At 29.1% G+C, this 19,588-nt stretch overlaps 1 protein-coding gene, 1 non-coding gene and 1 pseudogene across 13 annotated transcripts; 2 read left to right on the forward strand and 1 right to left on the reverse strand.

The window, feature by feature from the left end:
- The first annotated feature begins 305 nt into the window (after window positions 1–305).
- Window positions 306–4,774, forward strand: LOC107896393 (peptidyl-prolyl cis-trans isomerase FKBP16-3, chloroplastic). 11 transcript variants are annotated; one of them, XR_001683739.2, is made up of 7 exons: window positions 306–759; window positions 1,169–1,431; window positions 2,447–2,489; window positions 2,625–2,716; window positions 2,859–2,929; window positions 3,116–3,742; window positions 4,545–4,774. XR_001683739.2 is itself a non-coding variant. In XM_041077936.1 (3 exons), the coding sequence occupies exons 1-3, from the start codon at window positions 701–703 to the stop codon at window positions 2,525–2,527; spliced, it is 351 nt and encodes a 116-aa protein (XP_040933870.1). In that variant the 5' UTR covers window positions 356–700; the 3' UTR covers window positions 2,528–2,618. The 11 variants fall into 11 exon arrangements, 2 of the variants coding, with proteins under 2 accessions (XP_040933870.1, XP_040933871.1); XR_001683741.2 differs by having other exon boundaries at window positions 352–759; window positions 1,169–1,436; XR_005902685.1 differs by having other exon boundaries at window positions 352–759; window positions 2,444–2,489; window positions 4,423–4,774.
- Window positions 4,775–9,219: 4,445 nt separating this feature from the next.
- Window positions 9,220–9,293, reverse strand: TRNAN-GUU (transfer RNA asparagine (anticodon GUU)). The gene has a single exon. It is a non-coding gene; the product is annotated as a tRNA-Asn (tRNA).
- A 5,011-nt stretch (window positions 9,294–14,304) lies between these two features.
- On the forward strand, window positions 14,305–17,595 carry LOC107896395 (trihelix transcription factor ASIL2-like; annotated as a pseudogene). The gene is made up of 2 exons (XR_005902689.1): window positions 14,305–15,847; window positions 17,029–17,595. The product of XR_005902689.1 is annotated as a trihelix transcription factor ASIL2-like (transcript).
- The last annotated feature ends 1,993 nt before the right edge of the window (window positions 17,596–19,588 follow it).

Here is a 19,588-nt window from a genome sequence, read left to right on the forward strand (position 1 = left end):
ATCGATTCTATTTTATTCTCTTAAAGTTTCCTTTTGTATTTTATATGTTAATTTAAAATTTATAAAAATCTTCAAAAAAATATAAAATTTAAAAATAAAAATAAAAAATAAAAAACTTAAAAACTTAATATTTAATATTTAATAATTTAGTCCATATTTCAATTAAAAAGTTCAATATTCAAAATTAAAAAAATTCAAAAAGTAATAATTTCAACACAAAAATTTTAAAAGAAAAAAATAGAAAAAAATATGTTAAAAATGAAAAAAATTTAAAATTAAACAATAGTGGCGCTTTTAGGTAAAACGCAACAAAAAATTGATCTATAATAGCGTTTTTAGTGGAAACGCCGCAAAAGAGAAAATTAAAATCCCCAATTTTTGGTTACCCGCTCGTTACTCCCTCTTATTCTCATCTCCGTCGCGCCCCTAAATCTCCCAACTGACTCTCAAAATTTGCCCCCAAATTTCGTATTTCCAGCAACACCAAGTCAATACACCTAGACCAATCACACTTCTTTTTCCTTTTCATTTCACTGCACTGAATTCACACACCATAGCTACTCATTTTCTCTTCTCTCGATTTGTTAGGGTTTCTTTTAATTCTAGGCTTTACAAATGGAAGCTGAAGAGAAGGAGAATGAGGAAGAAGAAGAGGAGGAAGAGAAGAGGGGGATGAGGAAAAAGAAGAGAGAAAAGGATTATGGAGGCGATTTCATTTTTCTGTTTATTAATCCCCTTCCTCTTTGTTGCTTCCCCCTGGTAAGTATCACCCCACGCAACCTATCTTTTATTTTACTTAATCTCCACTCACTACTATGATTTAGAATTATGGAGGCGATTTCATTTTTCTGTTTATTAATCCCCTTTTTCTCCCTTCTCATTTTATCCTTCTTTCAAAATATATTTCAGTCTGACATCATTTCATTATATAAAACCCAAATTGCTAACTTTACATGTCTTCCAGTCGGATAGGAGTCTATGTTTGATACAATATACTCATTTGTCTTTTTAAAAGGATTTTTCTCTCATATATTTTTAGAGGGTTGTATATCGTGCGCATGTGTGTCGGTGTGTATATATAATATATGCTGGAATACGTACATAAATTTTTAAAGATTTTTTGGGTGGTTCAGCTGTTTGAATTTTGAACTTGATGCAACTGCGTTAGGTTCTACATCTGAGAAGAAACTGTATGCCAATCATATGGCCTTCTCAAATATCAGGGCTCAAGCTATAATTGTTAGGTCTTCAAGTTGTAAGACAAGGAAATACAGCAATGGATCGGATTTAGTTACACGAAGGGATGTGATGGGGTTGCTTTTCGGAGTTTCGATCATCTCGTTGAACTCGCCAGATGCCGATGGTGCCGATTTGCCACCCGAAGAAAAGCCGAAACTATGCGATGATGCCTGCGAAAAGGAGCTTGAAAAGGTATGGTGAGATTGCATAGCTCCCTTATCTTTGATTTTTCCTCGATCCATAGGCTGCTAGTGCTAGTTTACTTATTTAACAGCATTTCGTGTATCCTATCGTGTTTGGGTTCTTTAACATATCATATCATGTTCAAGTTATTTTATATAAAATTTGAGACATTCATGTATTCATGTCGTGTAATCTGCCAAGTAGGCATTGCATCTGTAAGACATTAGTAATGTACTAATCAAGAAACCTAACCTTGCTAAATATCTAATGAAGTTTACCTTGATGCTTTGAAACTTCTTGTTAGCATGCTTGATCATCTTATACGTTAAAGTATAACACTATGTTACACTGATTTGATGTGAGTTTTGAATACCAGTATGTGTTCAGCATGTATATATACTTAGTATGATTGATTGCTGATGTAACAATGTTTGATTGCTAATCACATGATTTTCACTTTTGTTTTCTCTTCAATAATGATTGATTGCTAATGTAACAATGTTTTTTTTACCAGGATGCTGTCTAACAATTGCATAACCGAGCCATGTTTTTAAGATTGATTGCAAATGACTGATATTGTGAAATAACACTTACATAAGATAAAGTAGTAACTCTAGCTTTGGTATGTAGGATGAACTGCTTTGGTTGGAATTGTTTGATAATTAATGTTGTGGTATTTTTTTATCCGAGAGTAATTTGGATGTGAATGTAACAGTAAATGTAATAACCCTCTGTATTGCATTAACAAAAACCACTGCCTTCATCTAGCAAATGATTTCATTTCAGGGTGATATTGGTGATTTTGGGTTTTATTTATGTTTTATAGCATATTCAAAGTCTGCAGTTAAGTTTACAGTGAGCCAGTTGACTGCATTTCTTTTTTTCATTTTTTATAACTTTTTCTGACCAACAATTTATTTGTTACATATATGTTTTATTTTATTTTAATCGTTAGTTGTATGTCACTAATGCTTAATTGTTATAAATTTTTACATAAATGTTTTTTTTACTCGGGGCTAAGAAGTTAGCATCACAATATCAAAAGGAAACGGATAAATGCAATTCAGGTATGGAGACTACTGAAGGACTTTTATTTGCTGAATAACTATTGAAGCTATAATAGATATACAAATCAAAACTTATGGATTTTATTCCTCATTGCTGTTTTCTGCTTTCCTTTTGTTGCATTCTGGTTTCAATAGTGTCAAAGACACAGTTGATAAGTTAAAAAGTGATGCCAGGCAAGAGTTCAAGACAAAATTAAATATGGAGGATTGTATGGTTCCTGGCAGAGGTAATTTATCTGTTGCATTTATTATCTATTTTCCTTTTTTTTCTCCTTTGCAACTCTTGTCTGTTCTTTACATGTGTCGGTCATTAAAGGGCTTTTGTGATACTTTAAATTTATAGAAACGTTATTTAATTTTATGATCCAGAGAAGAAAAAGAAAGAGAGATCCAAAAATTCATCATCAGTATCAGAAGTTATGAATATAGATGAAGATGCTGTAAGTGCCCCATTTATACATTTTCTTCCATTCTCTTTCTAATATAGGAAATCTTGAAAGACCATTTCTTAGTATTTTCATTCCAAGGAAATATTACCTTATTTTCTAAAATATTGGCTGCACCGTTCACTGCACACAACATTTATTGTCAAATAAAAGACTGGGCTTTGTTTGGGATTGTTTTAGGTTGCAAGAAGAACACGGAGTACGAAGGTATAAAGTGGAATCGGAAGGTGTAGTTATTGAGGAAAGAGCAACTGAAATGGCAAGTGATTTTACTCACTCTTGCCTGTAATCCCTTGCTACCAATTGGTTATATATATATATATATAGTGTTGTTTTATATATTAGCTGTAAAAATGGATCATAGTGTCACCATCTGTAATTATCCTAATTTTTATGGTATACATGTTTTTTAAGGTTCTATTAAAGGAATTCGGTTGTGGTATACTTGATTAATTAAAATACAAGAAGATGAAGGCCAGTGGAAACTTGAGTGTCAGAAAACATCCAGTTTTTGATCTTGTAATTTTCATAAATTGAAAATGATACGAAAGTTTATATTTCAAAATTAGTTAAGACATGTGAACTTTGGCTTTTTTCAGAATTAAGACATTTGTCTCCAATCTTGAACAATGTTATTTTATTAAATATAATAAAATTTAAAGTGCAGAAAGTAGTATTTGTACTGACTTGGTTTTTTTTTTTCCGAGGATTGAGTGCCGCCAACATTTAGAACTATTGCTTGAAAACATCCCAACAATGTTTCAGAGTAGTACAATTGCTGAGTCATGTTTTGGTGCTGCAATCAAGGTAAGTCATTACAAGGTTATACCTTCATAATCTGTTTGAGGTGTTGAGTGTATGTAACTTGGTTACTTGAAGAAAACTGAGGTTAAGATACTGATACATCAATCCTTATCTTAAACAATTTGTATGTAGTTTACATATGTAGTTTATTTGAGTGTTGGAGTTTTTGGACTGCTTTCTCAAAATTTTTATTGACTAGAAGTTTTCTAGGAAAATTTGACATGGTCCTGAATTCAATTTATAATTTGTTGCTAATATTCTTTTATTTTTAGCTGAATTAACTGACCAAATTCGGTTTGTTGGTTAACCATAAAAAATTCAGTTTGGTTAACAGAAGAGGTTTTAAGAAAATTTGATATTTGAATGTTATTTTGGTTATTAGTTAGGATTAGTCCTATTAAGTTTTTATACCTTCATTTTATTTGTTTTGAACTTTTAGTATGTGTTAATTTAACATCTGATGGTGATTAATATCTTCATTGTATTGTGCTTGTAGATTTTGATTTGTTCTGATATTTTGGTTGGATATGTAGAATTATCCATTGAAAAAATGTTGAAGGTTAATTTTGTTTCGTTAACGAAAACCAACCAAATTAACCGAAATATTAAGTTGTTCTCTCTTTTCCTGCAATTTTGTAGTTAACGGATTTGGGTTTCACGTTACATTATTTTGTATGTTGTAGGTACATATTATGCACAGCCTTTTCAATGACTTCTGCATTAACAGACTGGAGTAGTGTACAAAAATCCTTTAGACACTTGCAGACTATTCAAATCTATAATATATTTTCCCCTCTGTTTGTAGGTTCATTGGCATCTTGTCCTGATGAGAGTGTAGTTTATGAAGCTTTAAACTTTGCATTGTCCTCCGAGGTATTAGAATTCCTAGTTCAAAACTTAGCAATTTGTCTTTTTATAAAAGACCAAATTTCCAATTTTCAATGTTGTTTAGGTTCGCAAACAAGATGATGTATTTGGACTTGTTGTATTTTATTTATATCTTTATATTTAATCTAATTTTTATTATTTATTTTAGTTTTGATTCTATATATTTTTTTATTTTAATATTTAAGTCCAGTAATGCCTCTTAACCTATTCCGGCGACGGTTATGGGTTAGGGGTGTTACACAATCCGCATCTATATAAATGCTAGGAATATTTTCAAACTGACATGATTCATAGGCCATAATTTATAGTGTTTTGCAAGTATCGAAAGATTCATTTAACTGATTTCCAATGAGTTTTTGTAGGAGACTGCATAAACTGACAAAACTTTAATTACTGCGGTGAAGCAATTGGAGAGAGCACACATTTACTATCTTGAATATTTGTTTCAATTAATAAATCAAGTAAATACTTGGATTGGGTTAAGAACAAACTGTTAGTTTTCTGAAGAACTTTAATTACCAAAAAAAAAATTGAGTATACCAAGATCTTTAAGAGGAAAATATTTTTAGAGGGAAAAGATAGCTTGTTGAACAACTATAGGGTTGCTACCACTTATTATGAAATCATCAACATATCCCAGAATATAGAGTATTGTTGTTGAAGCTAATAGAATAAATAATGAAGTGCCACACTTGGATCTTTTGAATCCAAGAGATAGAAAAAAATTGATCAATTCCTTTTACCATTGTTGGGATGCCTACTTAACTCCATATATTGTTTTTTAAACAAAAAAATGCGTTCGTCGTTGTAAATATTCAAAGCCCAAAGGTTGCCTCATAAAAACTTGTTCATCCAAATGACCTTGTAGGAATGCATTATAAACGTCAAGTTGATGTAGAAAGCAATTATTTTGAACAAAAATAGAGAGAATCAAACATATCGTTAAGGGTTTAACTACCAAATTAAAGGTTGAATGATAATCTACACCAGCTATTTGGGTAAACCCTTTCGCTACAAGACGTGTTTTGTAACGTTTAAAAGTGCCAATCGATTTGTGCTTGATTTGAAAAGCCCATTTGCAATCAACAATATACAAGTGTTATTTCTGTGTAAAGCATCATATTCTTCCGTTATAGCAACTTCTTGATAAGGGTATTTAAAAGCCTATTTAAAGGTTGATGGAACAATTTATTGGGAAAGAGTAACAATATAATCACTAATTTTCTTTAGGCTTATAAATATTGTTTTGTAATTATGTAACCATACGGTTGGGTGGTGGATGAGAGTGAACATGTTGATTTGGGGAGCTTAGGGTGATGGGAGTGTTTTAGGTTGGTGGAGGGATCAATGTTTCAAAGATTATTTGGTTTTCTGGTTGGGCTGGAGGTATAGTAGGAGAAGATAGTGTATGAGAATTGGTTTGATATGAATTGGCATGTCTAGATCGTCGACTATAAATGAGAAGAGGTTGAGTTAGGTTAGGTGGATGTGACTGGTTGGAGCTAGAGGGAGAAGACATACTTGAAGTCAGTTGACTCAGTTGTTATTCTGTGAGTAAGAATAATTTTGTGCAATGGGTGTTAAGGAAGCTGATAGTTTGGGATTGTCAATGATAATTAGCACTGGGATATGTAAAGACTATAACGAGATATGATGATGATTTGGTGTGCTTTCAGTATCTAAAGTGTGCACCAGTCAATGCTTGAAAATTTTTTTTTAAAGTTGGAGTAAATAGTTGCAAAAGGAAACATATATTAAAAAATTTGGGCATCACGAGAGAAATTTTTTGGAGTTTACTAGGTCAAAACGTTGATGGCAATTGTGGGTTAAGGAGAAACTTAAGTATATGCAAGGTTTTGAGCGTGATTGTAATTTATTTTGCATGTATGGCTTTAACCATGGATAATAGAGACACCAAAAAATGTTGTTGATGAACTAATATGTATCAGAAAAAAAAAAAAAGAAAATTATCATTTAACAGAATTCAATAACAAACTAAGACAAAAAAACAAAAAAAAATGTTAAATCACTATACGCTTCCTCAATGTTTCTTGAAACCAAATTAGTAATATCTTTAAGTTAAGTTTTATGACTCTGAAGAACATCCTAAACTCATATTACAGAGGCTTGTGAAATCAACTCTAATGCCATTTTTTTTTAGAAAAGCCACAACATATACAACAAAATATTGTTTCTTAAAATCAATTCAAATTTTCAATTCTTTTAATTTTTTTTCAAAACCCAAATTGTAAAAACCAATTATATTCTACTCTTTCTTTTCTTTTCTTTAAGGAAAAAGCCATGTTAAGAAACATAAGAGGTAAAAAACAAAAAACCAATAATTTTGCTTAATGTTTTTTTTATGTTTTTTTTTAAAGTATGGGTATTGGATATTTTTATAGAAATAATACAGAGAGAAAAATTAGAGGGTTTAGAAACAATTTTCCCTCATTTTCTGTCACTTTATATATTTTTGAATTTTTTATATACTTTTATTTTTTTTATAATTTTCTAAAATCGTTGAAAAAATCTCAATTTTATCATTTTATCATTTTACTTATAAGTGTTATGTTTATGCTTCAGGTAATTTGGTGAGAGAGTCGGACAGAAGGGATAATACCAGGATTACGCCAAGGTTTACAGAAATGATATTTCGAAACCGCATTTTTGACACTTCCCAAAACTGGTTCATTACAGTTTGAGCTATTTTGATTCAAATTTTACTTAAAAAGTCATTTTGCATAAATATTATTTCTTGGTATTTTGTAAAAGTTCTTTTGGCTTGTTTTAATGTGTTAAATTTGATGGTTTAAGTGTTATAGCATGTTATATACGTTTGGCATAGGTAACTAAAGGTGTTGGAATGTGTTAACAATTGAAAATTGCATTTTCGGGCATAGGTATTGGAACTGCAAGCCTAGGAATTAATACCTCTTAGGTTGGGTATTAATACATAGACTCAAAGTATTGATACTATCAAAGTTATTAGCGAAGCTCTTAAAAGAAGGGGAGGCAAGTACCAGTACCTAACCCCGAGTATCGATACTTGATGTCAAGCATCAATACATGGCTCCCCTAGCACCTATACGTGTGCTCGAGTATTAATACAAGCCCTTGGAGTATCAATACTTCAAACCATCAAATCTTATTTTTTAAAATATAGCCAATGTATTGATACTCACAACCTATACATTGATACTTGGGTTGCATGTTACATAATTGAGCCTCATGATATTTTAAAATCTTTTTTAACCTCATTTTCATTCATAATTACTTACGAATACTTGGAATTATAAGGTTTTGTAAAGGATGAGAGGAAAGAATAAAAAATTCATTGATAATAGGCCCTATTCATGCAAGTAAAAAACTAATTCATTGATAATAGGCCCTATTCATGCAAGTAAAAAACTAACTAAAGATAAGATCAATAATTCAAATAGCAACAAAAGATAAAAAAATTTAAAAAAATAAATTCAAATTTTAAAAAGAGATAAAAAAAAATGGAAGGCTTGGTCAAGCTCTATCATTAATATGCCCCTTCAAGTTTGGGGTTGTAGAACAACACCGAACTTGGAAAGTTGATGAACAAAAGCAAGTTTGGGTAAGGTTGATTTACATTGAAAGTTTTCCGGTCAATGTGATCTTGGATAAAGTGAAGATCTATTGTGAGGTGTTTCATATTTCTATGCATAATAAGACGTTGACAACAATATATGGCCCCAAGATTATAAAAAAAATTGAGGAGTACGAGAAAAAGGGACTTGAAGTTCTTGCAAAAGATAAAACACCCAAAGTGTTTTTGTAGTAGTGGTAGCCACAACCCTATATTAAACTCCAATAGAGGATCTGGCTATAGTTGGTTGTTTTTTCGACGATCAACTAATAGGAGTGTGCCCAAAAAAGAGAATATATCCAATGGTGAAAACACAATCTGTTGGGTCCCTACCCCAATTCGCATCTACATATATGCTAAGAATGTTTTAAAATTGGCAATTGATTCATGGGCCATAATTTATAGTGTTTTTCAAGTATCAAAGGATTTGTTTGATTTCTTTCTAGTGAGTTTCTATAGAAGCGTGCATAAATTGAGGAAACTTTAATTGTTGGGGTAAGGCAATTAAAGAGAGCACACATTTACCATCTTGCTTATTTGTTTTAGTTAACAAACTTGGATTGGGTTAAAAACAAACTATTAGTTGTCTAAAGAACTTTAATTCTAAAAAAAAAAAGACTTACCCATAATTGGGTGCTAATTAATTTTTTTTTTCTTGACAATAACTCAAAAAGTGGAAAGGTTTGATGGCAAAAAAGAAATATAGATTATTTTTAAATCAAAAAATAACTTTTAAAATAAATTTATAATTTTTTAAAATATAAAATATTAAAATAAGAACAGATGATTCACCGTAGCATGGGTGGCAATTGATTATGTTACTAATTTTGGAAAAATAATAGATTTGTTAAATTTCGTTAATTTCGATGTTTGTATTTTATTGGTAAAATATTGTTAATGTTTTCCTTTAGTATTGGGTTGGGTCAGTTTTGATATTGGGTCGAGTTGGGTTTCAAATTAAACCATAAAATGTAAGAAACGCTAGAAGGAGGGCTTGAACCTCCGACCTTGTGGTTAACAGCCACACGCTCTAACCAACTGAGCTATTCCAGCAGGTTACTGTATTTTTCATGCGTAACCTATTTTTTGGTTCTTCTTGTTTTATAATTCTGTCCAAGCACTTTAATTCAACAACGCCGGTTAAAGACCATATAATTTTAAATTATTTAATAACAATAGTAGTTGTATATACAGTAAACAATATTATTGCAATAATTAGTATATGTTTGCTACCAATGTTTTTTGAATTTTTTTATATTATATTAATAAATTATTTTATATATTAATTTTATCTTAATATTTAATTTACAATTATCATTTTAAATTAATTGTCATTTAATTAGTGTTACAGTTATATGCTAATTAAAAGTAAATTGAGCTTTATAAATATTATAACACTTTCAAGTGTAATTTAAAACAAGCTAAGAAAACAAAATCATTTTTCGTATTACTTATTAGGTTCCCTTGTTAACATTATTAAGGCACTAGAATGTGATGGAAAATCAATTTAATCGAACATAAAGTTTTTTTGTGATATTTATATTTTATTTTTATTCACTTTTTACTATTTTAATTTTTAATTATCATGGAACTAAAATTCAAGTTTTGATGATTCATGATGTTGTGCTAAAATTCAAGAACCAATTTTAATTGATGATGGCGACGAGGATGATAAATTGAAGAAAACATCAAGAAAGAGGATAATGACAAGGAGGATAGATTGAAGAAGAAGATCAATATTGAGAACATTTAAATATGTTTATTAGATTTCATTTTAATTCTTTTAGGAAGTTGAATTTTAGTTTGGTAACATATAATTTAATTTTAATTATTTTTATTTATCTATGATTTACAAAATATTATTTTTTTAATAATATAATTAAATGATTTAATTTCAATAATTATTTCACAAATTACTATAAAATTTTAAAAAATTATTATGACAACCTCATCTCAATTAAATAAAATCAATTTTGAACATGAATTATGAAATTTGATTGTACTTGATTCAATTTTATTTTACCTTTAAATTGAAATTTTTTATTCTGAATTAAAATATTTTTTAAATATAAGATGTTAAAAATTAATTTTTTTAAGTGAATTTCAAAAATTAAAACTAATGTTTCTACTTTAAATTTAAATTTAAATTTAATATTTAATTTGATAACTATTAATAGATTAAAATCACAATGTTGAATTATACTTTTATATTCATCTTGAATTACATTTCATTTTTAATTTAAATTATTCAAATATCTTTTATTATTTTGTATTATTTCTTCCTGGAAAATGTTTTTATTATTACATTAAAACTAAACTTGAATAGATAAAATTCAATAAATATTAAATTATATTTTAATTAATGTTGAATTATACATTAATTGTGATTTAAACTATTGTTTATAGTATTATATTGAAATTAAATAATAAAATTAAAAGAAAAGTCTAATAATATTGAATTACACTTCATATTTAACTTGAATTACATTTTATTCTAATTTTTTAAACTATTCAAATTTCTAGTTAAGGAAATATTATTTTCAATTTAGATTACTTAAACATAAGAAATTATTATTATCTTTACATTAAAATTTTTTAAAAGTTTGAATAGATAAAATTGAATAAATATTTATGTGTTTAAATTTTATTTTATTTAAATTATTTTTTAATATTATGCATATTTTATGTATTATTATTAATTAGTTTCAAAACATATGTTTCATTATTTGTTATATGTTATTTTAAAATACATTTTTATGTTCTAAATACATGGTTTCCGCACGCATAAGTATGTAATTGAATTTTTAATAGATATATAAGTATTTTACTGAGTTAGTGTCACCCTTAACCAGGTCAGCAACTCGATTATAAAATTACATAAATACCTCTTCTTTTAAATTATAATTAATATTATTATCATGATATTTCAGTCTTTTTTTGCTTTTATATTATTTTTAAATAGAAGAATTAAAAATTACTAAATCAAAAATTTAACATGTGTTTAATAGCATTAAAAATTCAAATTTGTTACCACACAAGCTATATACATTATTATTGAATAAATTTTAAAAGTTAATACTTATATTTAGGTACTTTATTGAGTTAGTGTCACCTTTAATTGAGTTACTAATTCAATTATGAAATTACATAAATATCCTTCTTTTAAATTATATATAATTAATATTTTTATGATTACATTTTTATTTTTTTCATACTTTTATATATAATTAATAATTACAAATTATAAATTTAAAGATCAAACACTTGTTTAATAGTATTAAAATACAAAATTGTTACTATTTCATTTATTTTTATTACTGAATAATTTTTTAACAAATATTTTTAACCTAAAGTATTTTTTTATTGACAATAAAAATATGACAAAATTTAGTATATATAAAATTGTTTATGCATATGAACAATTATGATGAACTGCGTCGCGAAGCTGTGTTTTCAAGTCAATGTTGGGACCAATCACTTGACTGCCTATATAATATATAGTGAAAATAACATTAATAAAATAAGCAATTTTCATTAGACTCTCTTGAAAATTATACTGATAAAAAGTTTTTGACTTTTACAATTTATAATTATATTATTAATTATTAGAATTAATTAATATAAATATTTAATTGAATAATTAATTTAATTCAAATTAATTCTCCTACACATAGTTTATACCGATAAAATACCAACCTAGATACTAAAAGTCATAAGACTTTACTCTTGCGATTTAAACCAATGCTTAGTTGATTTTAAGACTAGACCTTTTAATGCAAATTTACATTTACTATTATAATTTAATCATTATATTATTAAAAAAATTAAATAAGTCCAAATTCGAATAGATTTTATATTTACTATTAAAAATTTATTTAATGTTTAATAGAGTGAATATTTTTAAAGTTTTTATAGTTATGTAAATAGAATATTTTATTTAGAATTAAACTGTAATTGAAAAAAAATTCAAGATATTTTTATACAATAAATATTAAATCTGTTTCAATTTGGACTTATTTAATTCTTTTTAATGGTATAGTGGCTAAATTGATCCATTTAATAATAGATAGGCTAATTTAATTCATTCTCTATAATATAAGGACCTCTCAAATACTTTAACCCTTATTTTACTTTTCTCTTATGGGATCTTATTTATATATATATTTACTATACTTTTTATACAATTAATATTTTAACAATCAAGCTGTTAAATTTATTAATATAATTGTATTTGTCATACATGTAAATTATTGAATGAATATGATATTTCTTTCATATCGATCTAAAATATTGTATATATTAATATATGTTGAACGGATGAAAGTTTTTTTACATAAAACAAATTGTTGTAAATTTCTACTTTACATCAAACCTGACATGCACGACCTACATGAATAAAACATAAAATATAACAGTTGTATTGTTAAAATATTAATTATAGAAAAATTATAAAAGTGAGTAAAACCATGTTAGTTTCACATTGGTGTAAGTGGAGGGATATATATTATCCTATCACACGCATATGCGTGTGGATACCACATATGTGTGTTTAAAAATAACATATAATAAATAATTAATGAAATGTATGGTTTGAAACTAATTAATCATAATAATGCATGCATATTTGTGTTTTTATTGGTTTTTATTAAAAGAAAAAAAAAACTAAACTACTCTGAAAATACTTGGTTGATTCGTGACACCAACTAAATTAGAAGTTTAATAGAAGTATAGAAACAAATTATGGAGATAATAAATTGTACATATTAAAATAAAGATTTAGTTGAGGGGTAAATATAATATTTTACTAATCCAATTGGTGAGGATTCAAATCTTACTAAATGCATATTTTTATTTTTGATTTTATTAGTTTTTGATATTGTAAAAAGACTAAAGTGACCTTAAATAATATAACTTATTTTACTATCTAATTGGTGTGAGTTTAAATCTCATTAAAAAAGTCATTACGAAAAATTCCACGAAGTATCATTCGTTCAAAATCGAGGAAAATTTAAAAATTTCAAATTAAAATCTTAAATCTTTAGAGTTAAAAAAATTAAGATTTGGTTTGATTTCAAGAATTAAAAATCATTTTTATTTCCATTTTATTAGTAAATGAAAAACATTGACAAAACATGTTTGATAGAAAATTAAAAAAGAAATGATTTTTGAAAAATGAAAATGACTGAAACTTAAAAAACATGTTTTCACTAAAAAATTTTATAAAAGTGAAAAAAATGAAAAGAAGGGTTTTTAAATCTAAATATAATATATGTTTCTCATTTATTTATTGTAGAAAAATAATTACTAAACATAATTTCATTATTAAAAACAAATTTTTAATGGTGTTTTTTCAATTTTTGAAAGATAAAAATTGAAAATATTTTCATAACAAAATCCTTTATGCTAGCAAAATTGTAGTCTCTGAATAGACCCGTTAAAGGTTGGATAACTTGACGTGTTCCATTCGAGTTGTAAATAAGGTTGTTTTAAATTGAAGCCACTTGGATTTGTTCTAAATTACTATTTAATAATAAAAAAATATATTTAAATCTAATAGCAAAATATATAAATTTTAATATAAACAACAAATTAGGATTTAGATAACTTGAAAAACTTTCAGATCATAGCTTAATTCATGAACAACGTTATTCGGAAATAGATGATCTAATAAAACCCTAAACTTGGATTATATGATCTGAATATGAGAATATAGGGATGGAAAGGAAAGGTAAGGAGTTTTACTAATAATTTGACCAAGAAGGAATGCAATTGAAGCAACTTGATGTGGCATACTCTAATTGGGAATCCAATAAAGTACCAAATATGCCCAATTGAAGAATATTTCACCCCCAAAAGAAATTGTCAAAAAAAGATGTCACTATCTCTTAGCTTAATCTTATACCACACTCTATTGCATATATTTGATATATACATTTTAATGAATCAGATCATATCATATAATCATTAAAAATAAATATTTTAATTAAATAATATTACCCATGCATCAAATTTGAACTATTACTTGAATAGCAAATGAAACCACCAAAAGTTTTGCAAAAAAAAAAAATTAATAAAGGCAAAAGGCAAAGCTCAAAAGGAAGGCTGAAAAGTGAAACGGGATAGGAATGAAAGCCAAATTTTCCAAAGTCACCAAAGCACACTGGGGGCAGTGAACGGTTGAGAAAAGAGAATGATAGTTAAAATTTGGAGGGTGATGGGATATATGGGAGAGTGGGTGACAGACCCACGTGAATGACCCACCACCACCGGCCACCACCACCACTTCCACCACCACCACTATCACCACTACCCCCATTGGATTTCCTTCATTGGCTTCATTCCATCGCTAACAGCCAAAATAACCCAACCACAGCAATAAAACCTACCTGCCCTCAAGTAAGATACCACCTCTCCTTCAATTTATCTACTCATCAAATTTATTAGTGATTGCAACCTTAATGTTATAATTAGATCAATTAATTAGGAAGGTGTTCAACTTTTTTTTTTATTCATGTCCATTTCAAATTAAATTTGGGTTACCCAAATTTTTATATCAATATTTACATATTTTTATAATTAATTATAACAATAATTAATACAAAATTTAGATAAAATTAATACATAAATTGCATCCATTTATGTAAATTAAAGTGAAAGAAGAGAGAAAGTTAAGAGGTTACTATCATTAACTCCATTTGACAAAGCTACCATCTTTTGTAGTTGCCCACTAACTCTAACCCTATAAGCCTTTTCCCTTTATTTCTTTTTGTTTCTTGGCCTATTCTCTTCCCCTCTTCTTCTAATGCTAGTGGTTCTCTTCCTTTCTTGGTGTTTAATTCATGTTGAATACTAAAAAACCAGTGTAAAAGTTTTGTGTTTATGGTTTAGTATGGGGAGAGATGGACAAAGAAACTAATAACCAAGAAAACCCATCTCTCCTCTCTAATAATAACACCAACAAAGAAGACTGTTCCCCTAAGAAACACCCTGGAAGCTCCACTGTCACTGGCGGTGGAGGCGGGAGTAATGATAGGCTGAAACGCGATGAATGGAGTGAAGGGGCTGTTTCGAGCTTACTCGAGGCCTATGAAAACAAATGGGTGCTTAGAAACAGAGCCAAGCTTAAAGGCCATGATTGGGAAGACGTTGCACGTTATGTTTCGGCTCGAGCCAATTGTACCAAGTCGCCCAAGACTCAAACGCAGTGTAAGAACAAGATCGAGTCCATGAAAAAACGGTATCGGTCGGAATCGGCCACGGCGGAGGGATCGTCTTGGCCTTTATATCCACGGCTTGATCTTTTATTACGTGGTAACGCTGCCGCTGCTGCTGCTGCACCGTCTCCTCCACCATTACAGCCGCTGCCTCCGCCACCGCAGCAGCTGCATCTGACAGCAATGGTTCAACCACAACCACCTGGCCCTCTTTTTACTAACCTTCCCTTGACGTTACCAGAAGCGTCCACGCTGGTGGTGCTGCAACAACAACAACAACAACAACCACCACCGCCACTACCAATAGCTGCTCCGCCGCCTGCTTTGGCTCCTCAGGGTCTGGGAACTGCACAGAATTCACACGGTTCCAATGGTTTTGAAAAGATACCCAAGGTCAGTAAGAATTATGTGTGCAAGTATGTATATATACACTCGAATTCAAGATTTTAAGTTTTAGCTGGACAGATTATGTCCGGAAAATTCAAAAATAATTTACATGTTAGTATTAACTTTTGAATAAATTCATGAAGCTACTTTTTTATATAAAAAAAAAGTGTATTTATTAGGTCGATACTATTATTTCTTTTACTAGAATTTAAATAAAAAAATAAAAAAATCAGAGAAATTAAATTATATTATATTTATCCTATTTTAAATTAAAAACAGAATAAAACATTTAAATTTCAAAATTTTAATTATTTACGACCAAAATAACTTCTTCCTCTTTTATATATTTATACTATCATAGCGTAAGTTTGACGACACTCCACTGATACTGACTCTATTAAAATTTGACAAAACCAACTAAAAGAACACCTTAAGATTTTAAAATTAATATTATAAAAGTCTATTCAATTTTTTAAAAAAATCATTGTAATTTGTTTTATATTTTAAAAAATAAAAAAATTCCACCTAATTTATTTTAACCACGGTGTCCATAATCTCATTAATGGAGTCGACGACACACGAGTAAACTCTAAATTAATAACACAAATATAAAAGTATATCTATTTTAAAAAATTTAATTAATAAATAAATAAATAAATAAAATTATCTCTTTTATCATACTTTAAATTTTTATTATAAAGTAAGACTGCAAAGGAGGTTGATATTATATTCCTTTTTACACCACAAACCAATCATATTTGTAGAAAAGTAAATGGTAGTCAAAATTAGAAAGTTAAATGTCCATATTCCACTTCCAAAATTATTCTTTCTACATACCATTCAAACTTCATCATTAACTCTCATAATTAATTTCGCACCCCAAACATTCAATTCACTCACTAATGCAAGTGGTGTTGATGAGACCCATCATAGCTGTTGGTAGTTTACTTTTTTTGTATGCTGTGCCCATCCTTACCCTCAATATGCTAGACTTAACAATTCATTTAAGGTTGTTTACCATGGTAGGGATTAAAAATGGAATTTTTTTTAAAGGTAAATTGCAATATTCATATATATCAATTTGTAATTTTATTATTTATAAGGGGATTGAATTGACAATTTTTTATTTTTGGGTGCCTCCTAAATTCACCCGGATCCATATATACATGTTCTGTTTGTGATGACAGGATGACGGAGCCGGAACGAAAGTATCGGACCATTTATCGGACAAGGTAGCCATAGAGACAGATAGTAGTACACCGGGTCTTTACAGTGACAAGGAAAAGCTAAGATCGAAGAAATTGAAGATGAAAACAATGGAGAATAAGAAGAAGAAAAGGAGGAAAAAGGATGAGTATAGAGAAATAGGGGAGAGTATCCGAATACTAGCTGAAGTAGTATTAAAATCAGAAGAATCAAGGATGGAAACACTAAGGGAAATAGAGAAAATGAGGATTGAAGCTGAGACTAAAAGGGGGAAATGGAGCTTAAAAGAACAGAGATCATAGCCAATACACAATTGGAAATTGCTAAGCTCTTTGCTGGATCAAGTAATAAAGGGATCGATCCTTCGTTGAGGATAGGAAGAAGTTGACATACATATGCGCGAATGTGTATGTATGTGTAGGTTTAGGGTATTGACAATGAAACAATGTGGGAAGGTATTTTAACTTGTAATAATAGGGTAGTGGGTTGTTGATCTAAATTATGTAACCGGTACAATGCAGTGTGAAGATTACTTTCATGTTGCGTAATGACCCCTTTTTCTTACAACTATCAGACTAATTAATTAGCTAATGATAATTTGGGTGGGGGAAGTTTGGTAATTCCTAGCTTCTGTGAAAGGAAATGAAAATTTATCCTTTTTAACTTTTACACAAAGTTTTCATAATTAAATTGGTGGTTAAATCGACTAGATCATTAATTTAATTAGTTCGATTAATTCGAATAGTTTAATTAAATAATTCATTAAAAATATTAAAAATTAATTTAACTATTTTTTAATCGATTCAATTGGTCTATATTGATTCGCAACTCAACCAATTTAAAGTCTTTTACCAAAACAACATCTCTATAAATTTTTAATTCAACCAATCCAACCAATCAAACTTGCCAAAGTACCTATGCTTCTAAACTTCACAAAGCTAGATTAATTAACGGAGTGGCATATTTTTTACATAATAATCTAAAAAATAAATGGTACTTTTATGATATTTTTTCTTAATTTATTGTTGGAGTTAATAGTCACGACTCAACGTGCGGCTTTGCAAAGTTCTTTTCTGTGTGCGAAATAAATTCTAGTTTTTAAATAGACATAATTGTAAAAAATACCCTTAATGTTTATGTGTTTTGGGGTTTGAACTCTTAATCTTTTTTTTTTGGACTGACACCCTCAACATTACAATTTTTCTGTGAGTTGACCATCAATCAACCGCAGGTAGATGACGTGTCAAAGATGCTCGACTAATTTCAAAGATGCTCGACTAATTTCAAAGATGCCAACCCCTTCTCTCAGTTCTTTCTTTGTTTCTTTTCCTTTGCTCTCGCAGTCTGGCTATCTGATACGAATCCCGACGTATCATGGTTCGACACAATTCGACAATATCAAGCATGGCCTAAGTTTGAGGGGCCCAAGTTCAAAATAAAGCCTGATCTTAAATTTGAACGAGCTCAATTCAGCCCGATTTTAGCTCAATGAGCTTGTTTGCTCATTTTTCTAGTTTATTTTAATTTAAGCATTTTATTAGTTGCTGGAATAAATTAATTGAGTCTAGTTAAACTTAATTAAATCAGCTCAATAATTTGGTTGTGTTATTTTTAATAAATTAAAATCTGGACATTTTTAATCATGTTTAAATGTGTTAGTTAAATTAGTTAATTTGCTTAGCTCATAATTGTGTTTAGTTTAATAATTGGGTTTTAATATGTTCCAGCCGAAATTAATATGTCTGAATTGGGACATGTTTTAATTTGTTTTAGTACAGCCATTTAACTTGTCTTAGTTTAGGACACATTTATTTCTTGTCCAGCCGAATGTGGTTTAAATTTGCTGTCAATTTAATATGTTCAAAGCTGATTAATTTTGGTTTAAATGTGCAGCTATTTTCAATATTAAAGGAGCAAGCATGCCGAATTCAATGTGCTTATTGCTACAGCCGAATTAATTAGTGAACAAGGCATGGACGGCACATTAAAGAGCTGCTGGTGTGTAGGGGCATGAAACGTGATTAATGCATTAAAAAGCTGCTGGTGCATGAATAGCCTAGGAGCATGAAACGTGATTAATGCTTGAAGGCTGCTGGTTGGTGTTCCCAAATGGCCATTCAGTCAAAAGATGGCTGAATATTCAATGTTCCAAGCTGAATTAAAAGGCCATCTGCTGTTTAAGTTTCTCTAAGTGCTTTTTCGGGAATAACAAGGGCCATGGCTAATTATAATTAATCCCATTCAGCTGCTCACATTCAGCTTCTATATCTATTGTCCATTGGCGTCCTCAAGGAGCATTTAAGCTGCCCAAGCCTATCCAGCTGGTCAAAGCAATATATTTAATATCATGCACTCTCTTTGGCCGAATATTACAAGATTTTTCAGCTCATTTAATTCTCCAGCTGATGAGGAAACTTCTAAGAAAATTCTCAACTCTTCTAGTTGAATTACAAAGTGACCATTCGGCTTTCTAGGTGGCTGATTAGCTCACCTTTATTTTAAATGAAACCAGCTGCATGAAGACACCTTGGAAGCTGTCCA

Source organism: Gossypium hirsutum, chromosome A10 (genome assembly GCF_007990345.1).
Source record: "Gossypium hirsutum isolate 1008001.06 chromosome A10, Gossypium_hirsutum_v2.1, whole genome shotgun sequence".
Classification (NCBI taxonomy): domain Eukaryota; kingdom Viridiplantae; phylum Streptophyta; class Magnoliopsida; order Malvales; family Malvaceae; genus Gossypium; species Gossypium hirsutum.

Excerpts from the sequence above, each read along its gene's own strand:
- LOC107896393 (XM_041077936.1), top strand. The coding sequence starts at position 701 with ATGGAGGCGATTTCATTTTTCTGTTTATTAATCCCCTTCCTCTTTGTT. Across the intron at positions 760-1,223 it reads CTCTTTGTTGCTTCCCCCTG|GGCTCAAGCTATAATTGTTA; the intron begins GTAAGTATCACC and ends CTCAAATATCAG. Across the intron at positions 1,432-2,443 it reads GCGAAAAGGAGCTTGAAAAG|AAGTTAGCATCACAATATCA; the intron begins GTATGGTGAGAT and ends CTCGGGGCTAAG.